We start from the raw sequence: 27337 nt of genomic DNA, 5'->3' as shown, positions 1-27337 counted from the left end.
GGTCTTCACTGAAATGTAAGCTGCTTTAATTATTTTTGAGGACAGCTCAAACTTATTTCGGAAAAGACTTATCTCAGGAGTAGGCATAGATCCCCTAGAGAGCACTTGCAGCAACTCCTCTCCAACAAAGCTGCTTTTTTATTATTTTTGCCAGGATTCCTACTGCGTCTCTTTATTAATGCAATACAGAACTTTCTTCAAGGAAAGCAAGAGGGCCTTATGCTGATTTCGACTCCACTGCTCCTGATTTTGACTCCCAAAGGTCTGGAAGAGCCTGGTGTTCTCTTTGTAGGGAACCCTGGGGACGGCTCGTGACACAGGCCACTTGCCCACTGCAGGTGGTCACAGCCACTCTAGAGGGGACAGGCTGCCTCCAGGGCTGAGCTGCAAAGAGTGGAAATCTGGGGGTGACCAGACAAAGGCCTGAGTTCCCTGAGGTGCCCCGGGGCCAGCCACCAGGGTCTCCTGGAAAGCCCAGCATTCCCCACGTGCAACATGCCTCCCAGAATGCCTCGTGGGGAAGGCGGGCTGGCTGTCCTCCCAAGCCCCCAAGGTGGGGGCCCGCAGGTGAGGGGGCAGAGGGAGTGGAGGACGAGGCCCCAGGCCTATCAGGGTAGGGTACGAGAGTACTGGGCGTGCAGACTGTAAGTGTGTCATGGAATGAGGGAAGCATATGCCCCTGTGTAACCAACACCCCAATCAAGATCCAGGACTTCTCTTGAACATGCATGCTCACGATCACAGCGGTGTTATTTGCAGCAGCCGAAAGGTAGGAACAGCCTCAGATGTCCACTAGTGGATGGATGGATGGATAGACAAAGTGTGGTACATACATGCAATGGACACTGGTCACGGCTGCACAACACTGAATGGACGTAACGCCCCGGAACTGTACACTTAAAATGGTAACTTCTTATGTGTATTTTACCACCATTTAAAATTTTTACAAAGGTCTGGAGCTTCTCCCATCACTCCAGGAACTGCCCACCTGGCCCCACCCGGCCAGTCGGCACCCGCTGCCCCCCAGGTGCCACAGCTCAGCGTCTGTGGCCACGGCCCAGCTGTGGCCAGTCCTCCGTAGGTGGACTTGTTCCACGTGCACCCTGTGTCAGAGCTCTTGCTCTCAACACGGTCTGAGCTTCAGCTGCGTTGTTGCCTGATTCCAAAGTGCATTTTTTATTGCCGATTAACATTCCATTGTAAGAATATGCCACATGTCTCCTCTTCTTTTGTTGGCGGACACTGAGTTGTTCTAGCTTTTATAACGAAGGCTGCTGTAAACGTGCTTGTCCGAGTCTTGTGGACAGGCACCTGCCTTTCTCCCAGGTATATGCATCAGGATGTAATTGCTACTAGTTGTGTACTTACCTGTAGAGATCCTTTCAGTTTTCCCCAGTGGTTGTACCATTGTACATACCCACCGACGACGTGTATAGCACTTAGGGTTGTCGTCCTTTCTCATTGCACCCCCAGTGGGTGTGAGGTGAGAGCTCAGGGCGGTTTTATGTTTGCATTTCCTGCGTGAATAATGGCATTGGTACCGCTCATGTGCTTCCTGGCTCTTTTTGTATCTTCTTGGTGACGGGGTTGTTTGCACTTTTGTCGTTTTTATATTTGTCATCTCAATATTGAGTTGTAGGAGTTCTTTATATATTCTAGAAGCAATTCCTCAGGCTATTATACGTGTTAGAAATATTTTCTCCCAGCCTGTGGCATGCCTTTTCATTTTCACAGCAGTGACTATTTTTCAAGCAGCAAGAGATTTCATAGGGCACTAAGTGGCTTCAGAATCTTTGGAAGGAAGTTGAAGGATGAGCACAACGTGGACATGCAGAAGGGAAAACTGGCCCTGACGGCAAAAGGGAAACTGGCCCTGACGGCAAAAGGGAAAACTGGCCCTGACGGCAAAAGGGAAAACTGGCCCTGACGGCACAGCTGCCGCAGAGCTGCCTGCACAGTCCGCTGCCTCTGTCGGGCTCAGGAGGCCTCCTCTGATGCCATTTGCATTTTTAAATGTTTCACTTTGATACAATTTTAGACTTAAAAAAGAGTTGCAAAGATAATACGTGTCCTCATATGCCCTTGACCCTGATTCCTGTAACAGTACCATCCTAAGTAACGCTGCTACAGTTATCAAAACTGACACACTAACACTGGTAAGTGCTGTTAACTAGAGCCTTTATCAGATTTCCCCAGTTTTCCCACTGACGTTTTGTTCTGTTCCAGGATCCCATCCAAGATACCACGTCACATTTAGATGTCACATCTCCTTCGTCTCCACCAACCTGTGAGAGTTTCTCTCACTTGCCTTCTCTCTCATGACCTTGACTCAATTAATTGTTTCTGGTTTGTCCTTGAATCTCACAGCCTTAAAATATTTACTGATTAGTCCTCATAGTTTCCCTTTTAATTACTTAGGATTTTCTCCATGTGTAATCATATCACCGGTGGGTAGTAACCAGTTTTCCTCTCCCATTTTTATGCCTCTCCTTTCCTTTCCTAGCCTTATTTCGCTGGTTATAACCTCCAGTTAGTGCTGAATACAAGAGGAGAGAATGTGCATTCTCACCATGTTCCCCATCTTAGGGGAAAAGCATTCAAGTTCTTACCACTGAGCAGCTGTTAGCTGGGTTTCTCGTGAACATTGTTATCTCATTGAGGATGTCCCCTTCACCCCTTCTGTTCCTCGCTTGCTGAGAATTTTTAAAGTGAATGACTTGAGTTTTATCAAATGCTTTTTCTGTACCTACTAAGATGCTCTTATTGATATAATTCTCTTAAAAGTGTTGTAGGTCTCCTACAAATCGTATTAGAGTGATCTCTGTGTCCCCCAAAGTCCAACCGTGATTCTTTTCAAGATGGACCTCTCTATATATATTGGATATGTCAGGATATGAGACAATGCCCCTTGGATGCTTAGAAGGGTCTTTTATTGGAGGGTCTGTAAGGCACTGCCTTTGCCTTAAATCTTTCTGACGTCTTACAACCATACACTTAAATCAGTCTTTACTCTGAGACCATTTCTTCCTTTAGGAATATTTCACTGACTATTAAACTGAAAATGTGAACTACATTGATTTTTCAACCAGCCAGCTAATCCTGATTCTTTTACATTGCCTCTAAATTCTGCTTGTAAACATCAGTTTGTTTGTTTGTTTGTTTGTTTGTTGTTTAGCTCACCTCTCTCTGCTACATCTCCCACACAGCTACAGGAAGCTAATTGATGCCTTCAACAGTCTACCTAGAAATATTTTTTATTCATATTTACAAGTTCTTTAGGTACATTTTCTATTTTCCAAGGTAAATGCCAGTGACGGTCTTGACCCTGCTTCTGCCACCTCCTAACACAGGTCCCTCTTTCTCCAGCTCCAACAGTCATTCCTCACATCTCCATCTGCATATTCATGGGCGATCTTGCCTTAGGAGGTGGAGACCCTGACCAGCCGGGAGAGTGCTGGGCCCCTGGCTGGGCCCCCGAGCTGAGTGCCCAGTGTGCTGGGTCTGCCCAGCCAGAGGCAGCAAGACCAGGGCCTGACCAGTTGCCTTAACGGTCTTTTGTCTCCCCACCCTCGTCGCACACAGGCCTCCACCTCTGCTTCCTCTAACCAACTCCCAACTCTCTATTTCCTGTGTTACCAAGGCAGGAAAAGGTGATGAGGCAGCTGTTCAGAGGTTGCTGTGCTCACCGGACTTCCCTGGACCCTGCCAGGTTCTGCAGAAGTGTCCACGGGGCTCCATGGGATACAATCCCAAGAACAGAATCAAACCACTTTCACTATCAGTCTTGGTCAAGTTCACTATCAGCTGAATAGGAAATGGACTTCTCAGCATCCTTGCTCATCAGTGATTCCGGAGGTGCAACTCAGCCAGGAGTTGGTCCACCAAGCACCCCCGGATTCTGTGGTCCGTGGGCCTCACAGAGACTCGTACGACTCAAAGGAGTGCTGCCTACACTGTGAGTCTGGGAGCCAAGGGGCTGGTGGCCAAAAGCCCCCGGAGAGAGCTGTGCTCCTGTCCCTCCCCACACCACTTTGGGGGCACCTTCAAATGGAAACCCATAAGCCTCAGCCCTTCAGTGCCAGATGGCACAGCCCACTGGTTACGAACACAGTGTCGCCACAGCTGGAGGGCTGAAACTGGGTCTGACCCCTGTGTCTGTGGGACACCAGTTTTGTCTAAGCAGGTTCTTCCAGCCCAGCAACCCACAGTGAAAACTGCTGTGAAATCCTGGCTTTTTCTTCAAAAATATCAATATCAGAAAAGACAAAGGATGCAAGAATATTCCAGATGAAAGGAGACTAAAGAGACGTGGCAACTGACTGCAATACCTGCTACTAGATGACATCCTGTATTAGGAAGGGGGGATGCGATATTGGATCAATTGACAATTGGGACACGGGTGGTAGACTCCAGTGTTGTGTCAATACTGCACTGGCTGGGGTTGAGCCCTCTGCCAAGCGTCCGTAAGTGGTGCCCCCCTCACTCGTGAGGGACACACACTGAAGTGTCTGGAATAAAAAGCCATGATGTGAGCAACTGCCTCCCAAGTGGTTCAGAAGCACGTACGCAGGCAGGCCAGGGGGTCAGTGATGACGCTGGTGGCAGGACGTGGAGATGGACAAAGAATTACTGGGTGTTCTCCATCCGGCTTCTATTCTGCCAACTTTCCTGTACATTTGACATTATTTCCAAGTAGAAAGTTTTAGACAGTGGTTTTATTTTTCGAGGGCCTGGGCGTCGAGTGCTGCTGCTTCGGCAAGCTCCCAGCAGCCTGGTGGGAGTCCCTGGCCAGGCCCGGCACACACCCTGGCTGCACGTGTGGGGGCCAGGCTGGCAGGAACATGGTGGGACGGCAGGGCACCCGCCCAGGGGGAAAGAAGCAGGTCCCAGGAGGCAGTGCGCACCCTGAGGGGACCCCGAGCACCATTTAATGCCTGTGGGTCTGCAGACCACTTGGAGGTCCTTCACTGAAAGCTGAGTGCATCCGCCATCAGCGCGTATACACTAACCTCTTAATTTCGGTTTTACTGGTGAGGCAATGGCAGGCTATTGAACGGAGTGGGGCAGAGCGTCTTCCTTAAGTGTCTGCAACGGGGCGGCGGAGTACCTGTTGTCTCTCCCATCTGCTCCGAAGCCCTGGGATGCCCTGAACGTTAGGATTCATTCTCCTCATTGGGCCTGTCTTCAATTTGGTTTCAGGCACTTTCCAATAAGTGCAGGAAGTGCTCTGGGGCCCCGGAGAGGCACTAAAGAAATCAATGCGTGTTCATCATCATCACAGCCGCGCACAGCGCCGCCGCCCCCAACGGGCCCGCCAGGGGTGCAGGGCCTCCCGGCTGCTCGCTGGCTTTGTCTCCCCGTGGAAGGCCGACCGGTTCTGTCTCAGTGATGATCGATGTTGCCTTGTCAGTGTGCCCCGGTGAGGAGCAGTATCCCAGCTCTCTCGCCTTCCTGTCTTGGAGACGTGGACATTTATGGTCCAGGGTTCACACTCATGTCCTTCCCTCCATGACGGGGTGTCCAGGCGAGACCCCAAGAGCTGCCTGCCTTCTGGGCATTTGTACTCTGGTGGGGCTGTGCCGGTGCCATGGCTCCCGGGACTGCACACCCGTTTTGGTCCCAACCTGTTGGCACCAGTCTTGCTCTGTGTGGGCCTTTTCCGGCCCACACAGTCACTTTGAGGGAGGACTGTGGTCACGCTGATCCCAGCCGCTTGAAGAAGTGTCCGTGCCCCACTAATATGTGGAAACAAGCATGGTCTTTACACTGGGGCAGCACTTTACAGTTTGCAAGGCCACCGTGTGGACATTGTCTCCTGGAAAGGTGCCACCACCCCAGAGGTGGCAGACAGGTGTGGCCTCCCCTGGGCCAGCCCAGCACGGCATCTGCGAGCAGGCTGGATTCTGGATCTCCCAGGTGGGCGGCACTGGCAGGATAGGAGGTGGCCTTTCTTGCCCTCTGCTCTCTGCCCAGCGTGCAGGAAAGTTCTGGGTGCAGGAAGCAGCTGGGTGTTTGTGCCTCATTCTCCTTCGTCCGAGTCCCCAGCAGATGGGTGTGGGTGTGGCCTTTGCCCAGCACCACCCTGATGGCCTCCAGTGGTGACTCCGTGGCACAGACCGAACAACTGCTGTCATCCTCCGGAGCTCACAGTGGCATGAGCGGTGAGTTCTCCCTGTGTCCACACACAGGCCATGGCCACTCCTTTGTCAGCTACACCCCCGACACTCCATCATGTCACGCCTGGTTCCATCAAAGCATGCCAGTCTCCACTGCCCCATTTAGGTTAAGAGCCCTGTAAGGAAAGGAAAACAGGCAAATCTCACTGCCCCCACTCCTTGGGGTGAAACTACGTCCCCGAGAGGTTGAGTAGTTTGCCCCAAATTGTCCCGGTCACTCCTGCTCCCCCACCCTCCATCCAGGCCCATTGCGCCCTCACTGGACCATCTGGTCCAACTGAGAACATTTGCTCATGTGGGTAGAAGCGCATTCACCTTCCAGGGCCCCCAAGGGTCATGTGGAGGGGTCCCCGAGCTCACGTGTGCCACAGTGCAGTTCTGCTCTGTCTCATTTAGGGTGGCTGCACCCCATCCTCCTGCCACTGTCTGTCCACCCTGCAGTGGCCTTGCTCTGCTCCATGGCTGCCCTGGTCTGGGCCATCTCCTGCCCAGTCCGGACCTCCCCGCCCTCCAGGGTTCGCCTATGTAGCCCTGGCCCCTCAAGCCTGTGCCCAGGTGCCCAGGCCATTCTTCAGCACACAGAATGCACACTTCCTGTTTCAAACCCACACCCTGACCCTATCGTGGTGCCCAGGCTGGCCATCCCCGCCGGGGCCCCCGCTCCCAGCCACCCTCACACCCATGGATCAGCGGCTGCTCACAGTGGCCAGGGAGCAGCACCTCTCACGAGACAGAGGCCATGCACCCTTCCAGGCCCTGCCACTGACACCTCCTCCATGTATCCCCTCGCTCAGTCCCCCACTGATCGATCTCGTTCTGTCACCTGGTCAGCCAGCCCTGAGGTCACGGACACACGTCGTACAGGACCCAGCGGCCAGTTCATGGCTGGTGGCCATGCCACCTGTCTTCTCATTGTGACAGGCCAATGTGGTGGAACCGAGAGGCGGGGAAAGAGGCAAGGTGAGGAAGGAGCCAGGTGTCAGCTGGGAGTCAAGATGGCGCCTGAGCCACAACTGGATGTGGCCAATGTCAGTGCTGGGGCTCCCCACGTCCCACTGGACCCCCTGCCCCTGCCCTGCTGTGCTTCGGTCAAACCCCGTCTCTCCTTGCCTTTTGCTTCCAGAAAGGGCCAGTGCTTCCTGCAGCGACACCCTGAGATGGACAGTGTCCAGGTAAGTCACTCAGTGGATCACCTTGCAAATGACCTGTAGGGTGGCAGAGGGCAGTGATTCTGGTAACTAGAGACAAAGGAAACTTTCCCCGGCAGTGGTGCAGGCTTTTTGAGGAAAAACCCGGCCCCGTAAATAACGGCCATGTCCTGGTGACAGCAGATGCGGTCCACAGCCACTGCTGCCAGCTCTCTTGACCTGTGACCTCTGACTTCGTGTGAGTGAGCCCGGCCCACGTCTGCGGCTTCGCGACGGCCCACTTAGGGGATGCTATTGACAAGGCATTTATAAATATTTAATCTTCACATTAAAAATATGGGACAGAAGAGCCATTAGTAGCTGACAATAAAAAGGCTTTCTCTGCTGATTGTAGGGGCAAAGCATCCAGGGCAGGTCTTCATCGGGCTAAAGGACAGCGCGGTAAGGTGGGAGAATGTAAATGAGGCTTGTTGACGAGGCAGGCGGCTCAGACCTGTGGTTGGGCATCTAAACCTGGCCTGTCGTTGTTGTCAGAGGCTGACCATTCATACAAAACGAAATGGATGGTTTATTTACGTCTAGGGCCATTAAGAATGGAGGAGAAAAGTTCAGGCCAGGATAGAAAGCTTAAATCTTGATTTTTCCCTTCCCCCTCTGAAAAAGAATGGATTCCTTGCATTGTAAATTATGCAGCCCTTGTCCTTGGGTTGGCAGCTCCTTCGGGCTGGTATGGACATTGCATAATCTTAAATATTGATTCTTGTTAGACGAAAAAAAAAAGAAAAACTGGTCCAAGTGCGCTGGGCTCCGCCAGTCTGCAGGTCTAGGAAATCGCCTTCGCCATAGCTCACTTCTCATGGCCTCTCGCTTTCCTGACAGCGAGATCCATTCTGATTAGAAAAGTTCTAGGGGGAAAAGCAACGGCCAGGACCACTTTCTCCATTACTGAGTCTCCATTATGGCAAACACCGGGCTGAGTCCTGGTCGCCCCACCACCACCCCCAAGCTTTCTGGTAAGAGCAAAGCCAAGATGACCCTAGGCCCATCAGCCCGTACTCTCAGCGCCCCCAAATTCAGCTGCCCCCCTTTGCACTCGGAGCAGGCCTGCCCAATCGTGGCCTCTAAACATTGGGAGATGACTGGCTCCCCACAAATGCTCATCCCCCCGAGTGTGGTGCAGTCTGTCCCACATGCCCAGGAAATGATGTCCTTTAGGGAGAAAAGTATTTTCACAAGCAAAGCTAGTGGGGTGGCATCTGCAGATGTACCATCGTGCCCCCAGGCACTGAGATCGTTAAGGCATGTGTTTTAAGATGAGGAGGACAGTGGCCTTTCCATACACCCATTAGGATTGAAACGAACCACCTCTCCTCTGCCCTGACGCGCAGGCACGCAGTGCTGGTGGGGGAGCCGCAAGCTTCACACAGAGAAAGAATGTGTCCATGTCCCAGGCTTGGCAGTGCCACTTCCTTGACTAAACACAGACGGAAAACCAAACCATAAAGCATTTCTTAGTTCGACAACTTGTGGTGCAGTTTCATGAAATGCAATTAATTTTCGTCCTCCGTGGCTACAGGTTTCATCATCTATTGCCCAGCCAGTCGACTCTGGTTACCCAACAGCGGCCTCGGAGCCCGAGCACCATTGAAGGCCTCTTTAGTTTGAGGTTGAAAAGCCCTTCCTCCGAAAGTCATCCCTAGACTCCAGCTCTCACTTGAATTCTCGCGCATCCACGATTGTTTGCAACATGGAGCTATGTGTCAAAATGGTACACGGTGCTTCTCAGGTGACGAGGGTTACTTGGTCCCACTGGCTTTCTCCTGCTATTTCTGCAGTTATTAGAAGATGCCATCATGCATGCACAGGGAGTGGGGGACGTCTGAGCAAGCATGTGTGTTCAAGGCCAGCCAACCAATTGATTTCCGGGATTGATGAAGATGGTTCGGTTACAACAAAGCCACACAGCAGAGTCTCCAGCGTATTGAATTGTGACAGTGACACCTTCTCTCAGTGTACACACACCGTGGCTCAGGCTCTTGGCAGGACTCTTGCCCACACCTAAGATGCCCTCATTCCATCTGCAACCATTTTTGGGGAGCTACCCAGGTCCTGGAGCCCTGATGGGCCCCATCCACAGTGACCTTCAGATTCACTGGGGCAGACCCGGGCCACCTACACCTACTGGGGCAGACTCCTACACCCAGCTGGCTATTTCTGAGGTTTGGCTCTGCCCACAGACGGCCAAACTGTTGTTAAAAGGCGTAGCCCATCAGCTTTGCGCAAACAGATGCTTTATTCTCAAGCGAGCCATCTGGTCTCTAAGGCAACCCAGAAGACCCTCTGGCAAAGGCTGTCCCAGGTGATGTCAGCTGGATGTCAGAGCACCTGGTTTGCATTTCTTTTCAAAAGTCCCACTTTCTCAACATACCCTCCCCACAGGCTGGCTCCAGTGCCCCCCGCCCCCAACAAGTCTAAATGCGTGCACCCCCCAGACAGCAGTTCAGTTTAGAGAAGAGCCTCCAGCTGCCCCTCTCCCGCCTTAACGTCAGCGACAAGCCTGGAGTCCCAGATTCTCACCTGTGTCACCTGGGCCTGCGGGCGCTCGGGAGGGTGCAGTGGTCTCTGGGTAGGTAACCAGGTCCCCCTCCCATTTCCTCTCTTCCTAAAGATCCAATTCAGTGACTGCGAATTCTCGGACTGTCCCTTAGCTTTCACGAAGAAAGAAAAAGCGTCAGCGGCTTTCCAGTGTCCGAGAACAGTTGTGTTTTTCAAGGCATATTTTCTCCTTTTGTTCTCTGCCCCTGTCCTTGCATCCCTCCCGGGACCCAAGCAGGGACCAGCCATCCCTAATGACACAGCTCCTTGCTTCCCGGGCTGCTCTGTAACTTCCTTGTTAGACACTTGTTTTTGTCAAGGAGAAACGTTAGTCGCCCATGGAAGTGCTTTGGAACAGAAATCCCTCTGACCCCGTGCAGATGCTTCATTTAATGCCTTTGCTTCTCTGTCTCTTTCTTCGTTTCCCCACATGGATCAGACCTGGACACAAGATGGCCGGAAGCTGCCCGGCCGCCCCAGACAGGCAGCCAGGCTCTGAGCACACAGTGACACAGGCCCCGTCTCAAGGATGAGAGGACTGTGGATTGTCTTTCTTAAGGTGTGGGGACACAGCCCCAGAAAGGAGTTTACAGGCTCTCGGCCTCACGTGGAAGGGTGCTGGCTCGGGTGGTGGATGGCCGTCAGCTGTGGCTGGTTGGCCGTCGGCTGTGGCCAGTTAGCCGATTGGCCACTGGTATAACTGCTGCGGCTACGGAGGAGCAGAGGAGAGCCCAGGAGAGCGGAGGAGAGCGGAAGAGAGCAGAGGAACAGAGTCGAGGAGAGTGGAGGAGAGTCGTCGGTCGGTTGGCGGAAAGGCGGACGGCAGGTCGGCGTCCGGTGGGCCCAGCCTCCAGTGAGACCATAGTGGTATGACTCCCCTACCTATGGCTCCGTGGGTGTTCCTTTTTGGCCTCACCATATCCTGCGTTCTTGTGTGGGGAGCGGGAGCAGAGACCCCGCAGGCCGGCCCGCACGACAAATGGCGCAGCGAGCAGGGTCTCCCGCACGACATAAGGTCTCTGCCCCTCACAGGGGCACTGGACTCTGCCCAGGCCTTGTGACCCCAAATCCCAAGTGCTGTCCGGTCCATAGCCACCTGTCCTGGGCCCTTAGAAGTGGCCGTCACTCAGAGGAGCCGGGCAGGAAGGGCTGTGACCCAACACCCTCTCACTCCGCCTATTGCTCACGGACCCAAGGTAGAGGGCAGCGTTTGGGGGGCGGAGTCTTTCTCCGTCCCCCCCACTGTAGTGCCTGTGCTGTGGGCCCTCATGATCCCCATGACTGTCTCCCTCCCGGGCCTCGGGCTCTGTGCCGGCCCGGCTGGTCCCACTCGACTCCAGGGCTTGAACCCCTCAGCACTGGTCCACCTGAAGGCCTGAGGAGTCACCCCAGCATCTGTGTGAGGCCTCCACACACACTCTGAATGGCGCTGGTGGTCTGGGGCTGCCTTGGCCTCCAGGGTGGCTGGGCCTATCTCAGGAGTGCTTGTAGTTTTGTTGCTTTGAAGAACGTATTTTGTTCCTTTGTTACTTTAAAAACTAGCACAAAATCTACATGCTGCGGAGCAGAACCATACTAGATAATAAAAAACTGAATTGTCAACCACACACCCTGAGCCCAGAAGCAGGGGCCTCATTCTTTTCTGTGCCATGGACGCTGTCTCAGAACGATGCTTTTAGATGCATAAAATAAAACACACAGGTTTACAAAGAGAATTAATGCCATTGAATAGTTGCCAAAGCACTGAAAATCAAATGTGTGGTATTGTTATACGCCTGCTTCTCTGTTATTAATGCATTGAGTCAGGAAATCTAGCAACAGGTGTCCGAGTTACCAGAATTCTGAAGTCGTCATAACCAGAAACACCCTCTTGAGATCTCAGCAAAAAGTCCCTGGAATGGCTACAACCCCTGGGCCTTGTTGCCTCTGTTTGTAATGGAAGGAACTGCTAAACTTTGTAGAAATTGGTGAAAATAAAGATGTAACTGCTCCCCACTCAAGGTCAGGGCCTGAGGTCAGGAACCCCTGCAGTGGTTGGATACATGGTAAAGAGCACCATTTCCTTGAAAGTTTGGTTTAAAAGCTGGGGTCCTGGGGTGCAGCAATCATCCAAGCAGGAAAGCCCCCACTTCAGGGACCTCTGGTTTCAGGGGTGAGAGTACAGGAGTTAATTCAGGAAAGCCTGTACTTAATTTAGTGGAATAAGTGCTAAGGAGACAGGTGACAAAGGTAGTCTGCCCTCCTGGGCAGCGGAAGGCTGGGAAGACCCCCACGGGGGGCACAGCCTGCAGGAGCCCGAAGGGGTCCCGCGTGCCAACTTTCTCCAGGAAAAGTGGTTTCCCAGGAAAACCAACAGCCGTAAGAGAAATTCTCCATGAAGAGCAATGCTGATTTTTTATGCTTTGATAAAACCACAGGACTTTTTTTTATAACAGCTTTATTGAGAAATAATTCATATACCATACAATTCACCTATTGAAAATGTACAAGTCAATGGTTTTCAGTCTATTCCCAGATACGTGCAGCCATCGCCACAGTCAATTTCAGAACATTTTCATCAGCTCAGAAAGAAGCCCTCCCGTGTTTCTTTAGCTGTCACCCTCCCATCTGCCCGTATTTCCAGCCCTAACCAAGCACTCTTCTATTTTCTGTCTCTATAGATGTGCCTGCTCTGGGCATTTCATACAAATGGAAACATAAAGCATGCGGGAGCTTCTTGTGACTGGCTTCCTTCACGTAGCAAAATGTTTTCAGAGTTCATCCGTGTTGTAGCGTGTCTGTACCTCATTCCTTTTTATGACTGAATAATATTCCCCTGTGTGGATACATCACACTTTAAAACTCCATTCATAATGGATATTTGGGTTGTTTCCACCTTTTGGCTTAATGAATAATGCTGCTATAAACATTCTTGTGCAAGTTTTCATGTGAATATGTTTTTGTTTCTCTTGGGTAAATACCTATGAGTAGAATTGCTGGCTTATATGGTAACTCTGTGTTTAACCACTTGAGAAATGGCTGGACTGTCCCAAGGGCCTGCCCCATTTTACACCCCACCAGCAGTGTCCAGGGGTCCCGATATCTCCATGTGCTCACCAGCAGTTGCTATTGTCTGACTTTGATTATGGCCGTCCTTGTTTCTTATTATGGTTTTGATTTGCATCTCCCTGGTGACTAATGATTTTGACCATGTTTGCATGTGCTTTTGGCCATGTCTATATTTTCTTTGAAGAAACGTCTATTCAGATCATTCCCATTTTTAAACTGAGTCCTTTGTCTTTTTATTATTTGTAAGTGTTCTTTATGTAATCTAGATACAAGTCCCTGTCAGATATGTGATTTTCAAATAGTTTCTCCCATTCTGAGGGGTGTCTTTTCACTCTCTTGATAGTGTCTTTTAATCATAAGTGTTTTTCATTTTGATGAAGTCCAGTTCATCTGTTTTTTCTTTTGTGGCTCATGATTTTGGTGTCACATCTAAGATGTGTGTCACATCCATTGTCAAATCTGAAATCATACGTACACCCGTGTTTTAGAAATTTTATAGTTGTCACTGCACGTGTAAGTCTTTGACCCGTTTTGAATTAACTTTTGTGTACGGTGTGAGCTGAGTCCAACTTCATTGTATCGTGTGTGGATGTCCAGTCCTCCCAGAACCATTTGTTGAAGAGACTGTCCTTTCCCCATTAAGTGGGCTTGGGACCCTGGTTGAAATCAGTTGACCTTAGATACATAGGATTATTTCTGGGCTCTCCAGCCTAGTCCCTTGATCCATTGTCTATCCTATGCCAACGCCACACTGTCTTGATTTCTGTTTTGTTTGTTTTTTTAAGTTTTAAAATTGGAAATTGGGAATCCTCCCACTTTGTTCTTTTTCAAGATTGTTTGGTTATTGTGGAGCCTTCAATGCCATGTGAATCTTAGCATCAGCTTGGCGGTTCCTTCAGCGAAGCCAGCTTTGCTTCCAATAGGGATTGCATCAAATCCGTAGATTAACCTGGGGAGGATAGCCATCTTAGTGACGCTATCTTCCCATCCGTGAACAGGGGCTGCTTTTTCATTGATTTAGCTCTTCTTTCAACAAAGACCACAGGTCTTTCTGAAAGCATCTTGGGTGCTTCTAAACAGCTGACCTTTGCAGAGTACCTGCTTTCCCAGCGCCCCATGAGAGCTGGTGCAAGGTGCAAGGTCCCACCCTGTCGGTGACATTGATGCAGTCCAAGGTGAACAAACTCAAGGTGGAGGGGATTGGGTTTGGTTTTGTTCTGCCCCTGAAAGGCCCCCCTGTACCTGCAAACCTGAGCCCTCATCACCAGCCGCCCACGCTGATGGGCCCTCATCACTCCACCTGGTCACTGCTTTAGCTCAGAGTTCCTGGGTACGCTCCTGACTTTGGTTTTATCACCTCTCTTCCCTCTTTCTCTGAACGCTGTTCCTCTCCTCTTCACAGCAGGGGACTGATCATATCTTAGGATATCGTGGTGCACTTCTGTGTGTGAGAACAGAGTCGTCCCTTCCCAGATTCATACCCACTGCACTCAGCCCAGCGTATTAAGTAGCCCATCCTTTTCCCGGTGCTCTCAGTGTCACCTCTGTTACAAATCGGGCGACATGTATGTGGGGTCTGTGTCTGGACTCTATTCTTTTGGGTTATTTGTCTAGTCTTGCTCCAGTCTTGTTTGGGTAATGTCATGGACTGAATATTTGTGTCCCCCCAACTCCCCAAGTTCATATGTTGAGGCCCTAACCCCCCAGTGTGATGGGATTTGGAGGTGGGGCCCTTGGGAGGTGATTCAGCTTAGATCAGATCGTGAGGATAGGGCACCCACGATGGGAGTTAGGCCCTTATGACAGATCAGAGCACTTCCTCTCTCTGCCCTGTGAGGACAAAGCAAGAAGGCAGCTGCCCACAAGCCAGAAGGCGGGTCCTCACCAAGAAGTGAATTTGCCAGCACCTTGACCTTGGACTTCCAGCTTCCAGAACTATGAGGAAGAAATGCTGTTGTTTCAGCCCCCATCTGTGGAGTTCATTAGAGCAGCCAGTGCCGATGGAACCAGAGTTTAAGTCTTCTAAGAGTCGCACACTCTCAGGATTGCCTTGGTCACCCACATTTCCACGGAAATTTCCGAATGAGCTGGTCAACTCCAAGAAAAGAGCTTATTGGAATTGGATTGAGATTGCACTGATTCTAAAGGTGATTGTAGGGAGAATCAGCGTCCTTTCAGTGAGTCATTTTTTTAATCCATGAGTATGGTACATGCCTCCATTTATTATGATTTTAAAATTTTCAGAACAATTTTTGGTTTCCTGGACAGACATCTTCTATAACTTTGCTAGCTATCTTCCTAGATACTCGATATTTTTTATGCTACTGTAAATAGTGTAATTTTTAAAATTCTATTAACTGTTATTGTTAGAGAAATATGGTTGTATATTGACCTTGTATTCACCAGCCTTGCTCAATTTCACTTACTAAATTTAATACTTTGTAGGTTCTTTTGAATTTTCTTATAACACTAATTTTAAAATAATTCTGCTCCTAATTTGTCTGGTTTGTAATTATTTGGTTGCAAGAAGCAGAATCCCTTCAAGGAAGTTAAAATAAAGTGATGTTGGAATGAGGCCCAAAGGGACGCTGTGAAAACCAGGAGCCGGGAACCCAGCTGGTTCTCAGGGGACATCCCGCCAGACCCCACAGGCCTGGATCCCACACCTCTGTGCACCCTTCTCACCCCCACCCGGCCCTCTCCGCGAGCAGCCCAGCTTCCTGGTCTCTGACCTCCTACCACCCTGAGTAGCTCAGCTCCTTCCAAGTGGCCTTGAAGCACCAGCACCCCCAGGATATCTGGCCTCGATGCTGCAGGACAATCTGATTGGCTGTCAGGCAGGATGGTGACCGTTACCCTCCCAAGGCCCTGGGAGCACGTTTTCTCCAAGGGGTCCTTCCTGCGTGTCCGCTTCAGAGAGAACTTGGGAAGTATGTGTGTCATGTGCAAGCTTTCACCTCCCATGTATACCAACAACTCACACTGCTATAATTCACACTAGCATTTTACACACACACACACACACACACACACTCATATATATATATATATATATATATATTTTTTTTTTTTTTCCTTGCTTTCTCTCTCCATAGAAACTTGGGATGATGTCGTATATGCAGTATTATATGTTTGCTCAACTTAATTTTATGTAATTAGTATTTACCATTTCATTAAATATACTTCAAAAACATGATCTTAATAGCTTAATAGAATATATAATACAATACATAATATATAGTATTCTATTACATGGCTATGCCATAATTCAATTAACGATTCCTACTTTTCGACATGTGGGTTCTTTCCAGTTTTTAAAATAAACATTACAGCAGCAAACATCTTATACTTATAGACCTGTCTAATCTCTATCTCCCTAAGATTGATTCCTAGAAGTGGAATTAGTGGGTCAGAGGATATGAACATTGTTGTCTCTTGATATCACATCACATTGATTTCCAGAAGGGTTGTACCACTTACTCTCCTATCGACAACTGTAAGAATGCTCATTTCTCCAGCAACACAAGTGAGTATTAGCTTTTAAGAACATCTTTTCTAATTTAACACATGAAAAACAGTCGTCATTATTTTAATCTGATTCGCATTTTTAAGTAAGCGTGAACATACTTTCCTGAGCTTACCCATCACTTACATCGTTCCCTTGTGAGTTGACTATGAATTTGCCCACTTTTTCTTCAGGGTGTCCATCCAGTCTTATTGACTTGCAAAAATTGTATCTTGGGAATATAAGCCCTTTGTTGTAATTGTTGCAGGATTCTCTCTCTATCGGAGACTCCAGCCTCACACCAGCTTGGGTTCTGGTGGCCCCATGGGTGGCCCGGTGGGGCAGTGACGAGCTGGGTCTCTTGTAGGTGGAAACACGAGTTTCAGGTTTGGTCTTAGCCAATGAGCCACTGTCAGGTGAGTGAGCTCCCCCTGACCCACCATCAGGGCAGTGGCAGGAGGGGTCTGACAGGGCAGCAGGTGGGACCCCATGTTCCCTTCTGGCCCTCTGTTTCTATTTTGCCCACAGCCTCTGACTCTGCTACCTGAATCATTGCTTTTCTTTTTTTGATTGTCCTGTCCCCATCGTCACTTTGCCGGGAGTGACGGAAGCTTTTACTGAGCCCTGGCTGGGTTGACTGACAGCCTCAGCCATTGCCGCCCAGCCCCTCTGGCACTGGGGGGCCCTCAGTGGCCCCAGCCTGCAGCCCTCCTGTCCCTACATCTTGTGAATGGCCCCTGCACTCAGCCTGTTGCCCCTGCCCACACCACACATGCCGCACACACGAGAGGGACACTGAGTGTACACAGGTGTCCTGGTCCCTGCAGCTCCAGGTGGGACCCATGGTGACCTGAGGACACTGTGGGGAGAGCACTGGGCCGGGGGTTCCTTGGAAGCCCCCTGGTGTGTTGCAAAGGACCTGGGGAATGAGCTTCTGGCTTCGGCTGCTGAATCGCGGACGTGTGACATTGGTTGTGTCCTGAAGAAATGCTCCTGAGCCCAAGCTGACGTCAGCTGGACAAGCCAGTTTCCATCTCACAGCCTGTCCAGGCCCTGAGTCAGGTCCCTTGAGCCCTGGAGGTGGCATGTGTCCTCCGTGAGCGTGGTCGGGACCTTCCCAGGGAGGTGTGGCTCTTGCACCATCCAGATGGTCTCTCTCTCTTTGTAATTCCTGAAGGTGTCTGCAACCTCGGTCGGTGGAAGGAGCACACCGTTGGGAGAATGGAGACTTCATTTGGCACCAGCTCTGGTCCTTCCAGCCTTGGGTTAGTCAGCTCACTTCTGCAAACTGCACTTTTGTGCCCTGAGAGAGGGGGACCAGCTCCAGCAGAGCACCTGGGGACACCCCCCCGAGATAATGTGACAAGTGCCATGTGCACGGCCCAGTGCGGCCAGTCTGGGTGAGAGATGAGGCTTATTTGCTGCATGAAAATGTGTAGGGTGTTCAATGCACTTTAGAGACGATAGTTTAGAAGGTGGTCTCTGAGCGCTGTTGAATCAGAAACGCTGTTCACATCCCTGGTGAGGCAGCTCCCACCTGGCTTTTGTCCTCTGCCCCAGTCTTTTCAGGAGGAAGAAATGCTCTTCCAGACCCACACTGCACCCCGCTGCTCAGTGGGACACTTGAGTCCAGACCGGGTGCCCCAGTATAGGGGTGGAAGGTGAGGGGGTACAGCCGTGTACCATCCAGGTAACTCAGATGCACCCCTGGGTGGCTGGCTGGTGGCCTTCGCTGGCTCCCAAAGTTGGGAGGGAACATGGGGAAGGGCCCCCTCAACCAGCCTGCAAGGCACAGCAGGCTTTGCCAAGGAGCGAGCGTTGGGCTCAGACAGAATGGCTGAGGAGGAGCTGGCCGTGTCTTCTCGCTCCCCGGGCCATAAGCTCCGTGTGTGGGGCCTAGGGCTCCACGCGGCTCTATGTGGGGGTCCCAGAGCAGGTTCAAGGCCTGGATTTGAACCAGAACTTACCACAGCCCCAGGAGAACGTGTCTCTATTGGCCATCATGCATCAGAACTGCAAGACCTAGAAGTCACTGCCAACTCTGCCAAGGACACTGGATGTCACCAGGTGAGGCCATGACTGGACTCAGAGCTGAACGGCGCCCGCTCGGTCTTGCCGTGGGTTTACTTTTCCAGAAGTGAGCGGGGGGCAGAGTCAGAACCGTGTCTGAGTCTGCACGGGGGTCAGGAGCTGCTCCTGTTTGTCCCCAGGCCAGGGGCTGGGAGCTGCGTGCACGCTGGCTCCCTGTGAAACCTGCGGCTCCACGCTGGGAAATGACAAGTGACCAAAAAATCAATTTGTAATCTGATTGGAGGTTTTTGATTTCCTCTGATGAGTTTAAATTTCATTAAAAGCAACCTTATTCCAACATAAAAGGAATCCTTGAAGGGTAAAACAGGGGATTGTCTCACCAAGTATAAAGCAGCCCGACTCTTTTGTGTGATTTATTCATCGCATTAATTGTGAGGGCCAACCGGGGTGTCCGTTGGCAGCTGCGCCGTTATCAGGGCCTGGGATCGGCCTGGGAGCTCAGAGTACAAGGACTCACATTCAAAAATCGCTCTTTGGCATATTGACACTTCAGTTATCAACAACTCTTATTATCTGCCGGGGGGAGCACGCAGCTGGGGGCCAGAGCGGCTACAAATGGCTGCCGAAGCCGCCACTGCCTTCCCTTAATGGTATGTATTCTCTGGAAAACCTGATCATCGCAGCCTCTTGTCTCGATGAGAAATTGACATTTTCTGAGGACTTCTTTGGGTGCTCCACGCGAGGAGATAAGGCTGGAGTTGTTTTCAAGGAGGGCGGCCTTTCTTCCCGTTCCCTTTCTTTATTGCTCTCGTTGACCCACTTGATGAGTATGGATTTCATGAGGTCTTTTTCAGCATTTGAACTATAAAAGGTTCAGAATGACACCACCCCTTATAGACAAAAGATAACCTTGCCCTTTGAATATATTGATTCTTTATTAACTAGGCTGTTTAATGCAATGAAATGAGGCATTAGATTGAAGCCCATTTCGAGTGCTTTGAATAATCTTTAAAAGCCTGAAAGGCCTTAAGAGGCGGCCTGGCAATGATTGGCACACATTCTTAGAGAACGTACTTCTTGCTTCTCATTCGAAACACAAACATAAAATAATTTCTCTCTCCCCAGGTTGCAGGGCTCCAAGCAGGCACCCGGCCCCCACCCCTCAGCTGGCATTCCTGGCACTGGCTCAGAGTAGGAAGAGGTGAATTGTGTCCCCCACCCCCATCCCCCAGCACCTTGGGCAGGAGCCTAGGGGGCGGGGAGTGGGGCGTGGGCAGGCTGCAGCTTTGTAAACCACGAGCCTCTGGCTTTGCTGTCTCTTTAAGGCTGAAACAAGAATGCAGTCAATGGAACCTATTGTCATTGACAGGAGAAAAAGGTATTCACAAGTTTCTTTATGTTTTGAATAATTGTTTCCTGTTTTGCTCAGCAGAACAAGTAATTAAGAGGACATTTGTGAGTTAATTTGGATCACACTTATGTGTATGTGTTATGGAGCTGCAAGCCAAAACATGCAAAAACAGCCTCTCATTGATGAGGAAATGAGAACTACAGAATGAAACAGACCAGGGAGCTGAACGTCAAAGTGTAAATGAGGCCCTCAGGTCTCACGTAGTCGGTGCCTCTGGCTGTACCTCCTTGCGGCCCACAGGGGCCAGTGCAGAGCATGGGGTCTGTTAGGCCACTGCAGGAGAGCTGGAATGGGCAGTGGCATGGTGTCACTCCTGTCAGACCTCAGCGGGCAGGGGTCTGCTCAGTGGTGCCCGCCCACCCAGGGCTGCTGCTGACGTGCCGTCCAGAAGGTGCTTCCTGGGGCCCAGTGATGGGGATCGAAGGGGTACTTACTCTCTGCCTGCTAAAGCCTCCAGTTCAGGAGCAGAGGGCTGGGGGCAGTGAGGTGACCAAGCCCCCCAGGGAGCCTCACGATGGTTTAGGTGCCACAGGGCTGCTGGGGCCTGTGTCCGACACGGAGCCACAGGCAGGCCCTTCCGTGGACCAGGCCTGTCTAAATAACTGCAAGAATCTCTGTGCAGGTTTGGTGAGGGCTGGAGGATTGTTCACCTTGTGGAAACTTCTTCTACGACTCGATTTTATCTTGGCCGAGACAGAGCCCTGGGACCCAAGGTATGCAAATGAAACCCCCAGTGGGACTTGTGCATGGTGTTTCTGCGTCGCTTTAATAATCAAAACATAAACTTACCCATAGTGAAATTCACAGACAAGAAATACTTTAATTAAATATTGTGTAAAATGAACATTTTTATACAGTTAAATATCTGAAAAAATGTACAGATAAACCATCTTATTGTAGGGTCTTTAACAGTAAAATCTAGCAGTTAGTGACGCGCTCAGTTTTGAGACAATGAAGCGATGAGGGCATTGACTAGTGAGTCTCAAACACAATCCAAGTGCAGGTATGAGGGGACTTGCAAACGCTCTTAACGGGTACACATGGGCTCGTTGTTAGGTCAAACCCTGACTGATACAAAATAAAACGGAGGCAATTTAGTTCCAAAGTCACTTCTCAGGCTTTTCCACGTAGCTAAGCCTTGTCAGCCATCACAGGGCCAGAGTGTGACCTGCTGACCGCTGGGGACATTCTGTTTTGTTTATTGAGTCCCTTGAATGAATACTTTTCTAAGTTGTGCATTGTTTTGCTTTTTGTCAAGAAAGTTTTTAAAAGTCCCTCCTTTTTGTGTTAAGTTTGATTTCTGCTGCAGTTTGCAAAACGTTTGCTGAGCTGCGTCTGCAAAGCAACGCACGGGCAGGGGAAGCTGACCCTTTTGGTCTCACTGCAGGTTTGGCACTGACAGGCACAGGATCCGAAGGTCATTCCAGTTTGAAAAGTACAGACAGTGCTGTTGGGTCTGACCACACAAAAAAGTATTGTAAAAAAAAAAAAAAAATTAAAAGCCAGCGGTCGTTTCGATCCCCCGAAACCTCTCTGCACCTGAGGTGAGCTTGGGAGGACGCAGCAGAATCAGACACTGGAAGGAGTGACACAGGTGTCACCAGGTTTGTGCTTTTGTGTGTGTGTGTGTGTGTGTGTGTGTGTGTTTTACACCGTAAGTCTCCAAATGAAATATTGATTAACAATTGTGGTGTAAGCCTGTAATAGAACAGCACAAAGGTTCTTTAAAGAAGTCTACTTTTAAGGCATCGGAGAAGTTAATGTGGCAAACGTTTTAATTAAAACATCAGAAGTAAATTTTATTTTAAACTTTAGGCCTCTGAATTTTTCCAGTAAACACAGTTCAGCTATGTGGCAAAGTCATGGGTGGCAGCTAAAATGACTTTTTACATTCTACAAAAAAAAATAAAATTAGGACACAGCCCCAAACGGTGTCGCCTCTTTGTGGCTGTTCCACATGCACAGAATCTACGAGGATTTGTCACAGCCGGTGGCACCGTTTTGTTTTGACTATACAACAAACTTTTTTTTTTTCAAAAGTATTTGTTCAGATAACTTAAAAATAATATAAAAATAAACAATGAATTTGACTTTTCCTCAAAATAAAAAAAAGGATGGAAAGTCTAAACAATAGCAAAATTTTTAAGTACAAATGAAATGCAAGGACACTGGTTCATTTTAACGAAACAGATCAAAGAGACGGTTCTTGGCTTAATGCTCTTCCCAGCATCTCAACACCAGGCCACGATCCAAAACCAATACGGACAAGAAAAAGGAAAAGAAAATGGTGGGGAAAAGTAATGTACAAAATTTCAAAGATAAATACAATATTTATAATTGATATGTTACAAAATAAAGTCCCTTAGCAACTGCAAGTGTTCATGGAAAAGTGTTGAATGGAGACCATTTTATTCCTTATAAGACACATAAGGAATAAAACTTGTTTCTTCTAAATATTTAAGTGGATCTGAAAAAAATTCAAGACAAGTGTATAAATATTTAGCTACAACTTTGGCAAAATCACAAAAGTCTACAATTTTATAACCACATACAAAACACATTAGGGAAGAAGGAACTAGAAGTCAAAAGGACAATTTCTGGTACAAGAAACATGGACCTCACAGTAGCCTAAGAATGCAATAGATACAGTGCTAGCAAAAGTTGAAAAATGTTGCAGATCACACTTGCTTAACAGGAAGCTCTAGCAGTGGGAGAATATTTTAACCAACAGACAGTAGCATTTTTTTCTCTGTCAGTGTGCTTGTTGAAGGCAAGAGAATTCAATATCAAAGTTACAATTTCTAACTACAATAAGTTACAAAGTTTCATTAAGATGAAGGTAAGCAATGATAAACCCGCCCTCCCTCCCTGCCACCCCCAATTCTCCTAACCATATAGGCCTCCTTCCTTCCAGTTTGATGGCTCAACCTCCTTGGCCCCCTTTTTCCACCACAAAAAAATATTTCACATTATAGAGATACACAACCATTGTGAATCTAAGTATGAGTACAGAAAAATGTCTGGAGGCATTTTTCATCAGTGTTTCATGAGCATCAAAACGGTGCATTCACAAAGTTTCTCCCAACACATAGCAAGTACTAGACACAGCCAAGACGGAGTCAGAAACTTGATACAAAATAGGCGTCGCTTTGTTTTCCTTGTTCTTCAGGACTGAGAAATGGGAAAATATGAGAAAAGTTCAGTCAATAAAATGGAATTGTTCATGAAGAAGTAGGCTGTTTGCATGTCGATTCTTAATAGTTTAAATAAAATCTTTAAACAAAGTCTTTTGTAGCATTCCGACTGCTGCTGACGTATTTGAAGATACTGTCTCCATCAGCATGTCTGAATATACTAAACGTGTCCCCTGAAGTCCGTCCTTGGATGCTGGGTGCTGCGGAAGGTAAACAAAAGGGCCTCACATTGGCGGGACTACCAGCCCAGACATAGCTGCAAGAGAGAGAGGAGCCTGGTTACTGGGGGCCGCGTCTCGGGCGGAGGGGGGCCCAGCCTTCTCTTTGTGCTTTATTCAGCGCTGCTGTTGGGTCTTCCCAACTCTCCATTAACCAGCCTTGGGCTTGGTTAAGGCGTGGGGGGACCTAGTTCGGGATGGGGTGCAGGTGGGGACAACCGCCCTGTGGGCCTCCTCAAGGACTTCCTGTGGAAACGCTGTGCTTCCCTCACCTCTCAGTGGCTGGTTTAGAGCAGATGGAAGCCCAGACTCCCCAGAGGCCACCTGTGTCCACAGACGTGAACCAACCTGCCCTTTCTCGCTGGGTGAGAACTGGCCATGCCTCCGATTCCCCTCTGCTTCGCCCTGCCTCTGACCTGCTGACTGCACTGCATCGTAATGGTGAGTCGTGGTCCTCCAGCATCAAAGCCACTCAGCCCACCTGCCCTGCCCTCTCAAGGCCACGGGCCCTGAAGAGACACAAGTCACAGCTCCGCCTCGGCAACAGGGCTCTCTCTTCTTAGAATCAAAGAGAAAACTGCGCTAAAATGCCACGCAGAGTGGACGCTTTCCAGTGAACTCCTGGCACGAATGTGATTTAAAATCTTTTAACTTTAGTGTTGTTTAATTTTTGTCAGAATGATCGTTCTCATTAATTTATGTCTGTAACATATTAATACATTTGCTCATGTAGTGATGCGAGCTTCAATTTCTCAGCTCATTAATTTCAACAATATTAATTTATCTCCGACTCACCGTTACAACTTTATGACTTCCAAGACCTGTGCCTGTGTGTGTGTATGTGTGTGTGTGTGTGAGTGTGAGTGTGTGTGTACACACTGCTTACACGGCACCAGCTTTCAGTGGGCCCCAACGCCATGGCACAGGGCCATGGCACCTGGCCACCTGCCTTTTAAGCAGTTCTGGTGACCGCGGCTGGCTCCCTCCCAGGCCAGGTGGCAGCACTCTGGGGGCCTGGGCGTCCCTCTCACACACTAAGAGATGTTGTGAAGACAATTATTTCAAATCACTGATACCTTTCCAGTTCCTTTTTTGAGCATTAGTTCATCAAAGTGAAATATGCCACCGACTTCACAAAAGGGCCAGTTTGTCTTCTCCACGGTAGCGTCCTCAGCACCCAGCAGGGAGCCTGGCACATAGTAGGCGCTCAGTAAATACTGGAGGAATGGATTCAGTTTTTTTAAAGGAGTAACTGGATTTGATTTTCACCGGGAGGAGCATATACCAAGGGTGGTGTCTGAAAGAGGCCAGATGGCGGCCACTTAATCTCAGTGCCTGTGGGCCTCAGAAAATCCCAAAGAGCCACGTGCAAGCTGGGGGCGCTCACGTGGCCCCGCCTGCCACACACGTCACAGCCACTGCCCAGAGGGAGCCGGCACTGGGCAGGTGCTGGGTGCCTGCCCCACATGGTCCCATTGGTGGGCAGCAGTGCTTCCCGCTGCCCTCGGGGCCGGCTGGCCCTGGTGAGTCTTTGAAAGAGATGACTCAGAAAAGCCCTGCCATCCAGCACAAGTGCATGCATCGCCCTGGGTCTGGGTGCCCCTTGCCAAGGACAGTACGCATGTCTCACACACCCAGCTGACAACCATGGCCCCACCTCAGGGCCTGGAGGACCGACGGATTTGGAGACGGGCTCCGCAGGTGGCATGATGCCCCACCATCCCGTCCTGGGCTACTTCGCTGCCTTGTGAATAAGGAGGCTGCGAGCCTGCAAGCATCGGGCAGGGCCTGTGCCATGGCCGTGAAGGCCTGTTTGCCAAGAGGGGCTGAGTACAACTGTGGTTCCTTCCCCGGGGGGCGCCATCCCCTGAGCTTCACGAGGACACTTTGTTGGAAGGATGAGGAATGGTTTTCATCAACTAAGAGGAAGAATCTGGGGCTGAGCGAATGGTGTCATTCCTACGAATACCGGGGTAGGGGCATATCGCAGCATGGCAGACCACAGGAGAGCATGCAACGGCCATGAGACGTGCAAGGGATCCGAGAGTGTGCCTGAAGCAAGGGCCGTAGCTCCCGCCCGCCTGGGACAGAACCCAGCACTGCCCACCCCCCACCCCGGGCCGTGCGGTCCAGCCCCAGCCTGGCCTGCCCTCAGGAGGCGGTTGAGGACAGTCCCACCAGGGCTCCAGGAGCATCCCGGGACCCCGGCCCGTGCCGCGCCGCTCACCTTGGAGTCCATTCCCATTGGCGCTGGTGCAGGAGGGAGGAGGAGAAGCTTGGGGCCGGACCACAGGCGCGAAGGCGCTCTTTTGTTTCACTGCAGAGATGACATTGGCAGGTGAGAATGAGAAAATGCCGTGCGTACTGCTACAGTTTGAAGGGAGAGTGACCGAAGAGGCTGCCATGGTGGGGCTGGACGGCACTACTGCAACAAAGCAAACAGGTCAGGACACGCGGCGCCAGGCTCGGCAACACGACAGAGAGCCCTCACGGCCTTGCCGGGGACACCGGGGCCAGCAGGGCACGCGTGAGGTGCTTCTGGCTTGGCCGCTCTCTGGATAACAGGCAAACTCTGGTGTTGGACTTTCGTTTCCAATTGGGCGGCCCCGTTTGGTTCCGATTTTGGTTGGGTTTCCAATGTGATCGCGTGGGGCCCGTTTTAAGTCAATTTACGGTCGTCATGTGGACGCCCAGCCTCCGGGGCCACCCTTCCTTTTATCCAGTAGCTCACATCACAGAACATCCAACAATGCACACATTTGACTTTGCAGTGAAAATGAATCTGTGTGATGACGTGTGACAAAAACAGACACTTACTGCCGTAGGGAGAGTTAGCGGAGGAGCCATTAAGAAATCCAGGCGAGCCAGGGACCCCTAGATTGGCCATGGCGCCACTTCCATATCCATTCATGCTAGTGCTGACTGTGTTGTAATTGGACTGCTGGGGAGTACTGCTGGGGACGTAGCCTCGCGGGGACACGCTGCTTGTATTGCGACTGTAGCCGACTGTTAAAATCCCCCCCCGGCCAAAAATAACGTTATTATCAGGGAGAGACACTTGGGGGGGGTTTCCCCGCAAATCTATATCATATAGTAAACATTTTTAATTGCCCTGACGCTTTACTCCAGCCCTAACGCCCCTAAGCAGCTCAGATAACCTTGTCACGCCAAACCTGGCACGTGTCATCGCCAGGCCCGTCCCGTCTGCTGGCTTCGACAGCCGCCAAAGCACGCTTCGATCTAACCGTCAGTTGCTTTCACGTTTCTCTTTACAAGCAATTATCAACAGCTTGGCTTCCTGGTCTGTCCCCCCACTATGTGAACTTTCGGCCTCTGCAGACCTTCAAATGCCATGGCTGACAAGGAGAGCTTGTTTGTGGCCATAACACCCCCTGGAAGGCCGTTTGGGGGGGCCTTCATTTTTATGGTTGCTGTGTCTGTGAGTGTGGGGAGGGGGGCAGGGGGCAGTGGCTTCGTTCCTGCTGTGGGGTGTGGATGAAGGGGAGCCCAGCAGCAGTACAGCTGAGCTGCTTTCTGACACTTCCGCCTGCACAGAGTTTTAAGAGGGGGCTTAAATGGACTCAAAGGACCGGCTCAAGCAGTCGGTCCACGAGCCCCGGCCGCCCAGGGCACTGTTATGGGATAAGCTGCAAGGTGGGGCAATTGGACTTCCTGTCCATTTATTCATTCCAAACTTAGAAACCAGATCCCACCCATGCAACACATCCAAGGAGGGTCCCAGCGGCTCACTACATCACAGCTACCCTATGGCTTACCCCAGACTTTCAAGGAAAACCAGGTCGCTTACGAATACATTCAAGGAAACTTCTAGCAAATACTATAAGCTGAGTGGCAGGCGATGTAGCTGCTGCATAGGCTCTGGGCCCTCAGCGTGCTCTCTGCACGGCAGCTGTTGGGCACAGCTTCCGGGGACCGAGCACTGTCCTATCCAGCTGGCCTTGGGACAAGTCAGCTGTGGCTAAGTCTCACCACCCTGTGGGGGTGTCAGGG

General features: G+C 50.4%; 1 protein-coding gene and 1 long non-coding RNA gene across 19 annotated transcripts in view; one reads left to right on the top strand and one right to left on the bottom strand.

Annotated features, from left to right (window-relative positions):
* Positions 1 to 5721: 5721 nt before the first annotated feature.
* LOC141572873 (uncharacterized) lies at positions 5722 to 13080 on the top strand. The gene is made up of 3 exons (XR_012498352.1): positions 5722 to 6161; positions 7300 to 7348; positions 8901 to 13080. It is a non-coding gene; the product is annotated as an uncharacterized LOC141572873 (long non-coding RNA).
* Positions 13081 to 20709: 7629 nt separating this feature from the next.
* Positions 20710 to 27337, bottom strand: part of EBF3 (EBF transcription factor 3) — a 125330-nt gene continuing 118702 nt past the window's right edge. For 4 of the 18 annotated variants that reach the window (XM_074338796.1, XM_019728256.2, XM_019728255.2 and 1 more), the window contains 4 exons: positions 26144 to 26332; positions 25554 to 25751; positions 24403 to 24515; positions 20710 to 23308 (listed from right to left, as the gene is read on the bottom strand). In XM_074338796.1, the coding sequence (XP_074194897.1) occupies positions 23177 to 23308; positions 24403 to 24515; positions 25554 to 25751; positions 26144 to 26332 (632 nt within the window). In that variant the 3' untranslated portion in view covers positions 20710 to 23176. Of the gene's footprint in view, positions 23365 to 24402; positions 24516 to 25553; positions 25752 to 26143; positions 26333 to 27337 lie in introns of all 18 variants that reach the window. The other 14 variants (XM_074338797.1, XM_074338799.1, XM_019728264.2 and 11 more) reach the window with 11 other exon arrangements.

Source organism: Rhinolophus sinicus, linkage group LG07 (assembly GCF_036562045.2).
Source record: "Rhinolophus sinicus isolate RSC01 linkage group LG07, ASM3656204v1, whole genome shotgun sequence".
NCBI lineage: Eukaryota > Metazoa > Chordata > Mammalia > Chiroptera > Rhinolophidae > Rhinolophus > Rhinolophus sinicus.
This window is presented reverse-complemented; position numbering and strand designations above follow the sequence as displayed.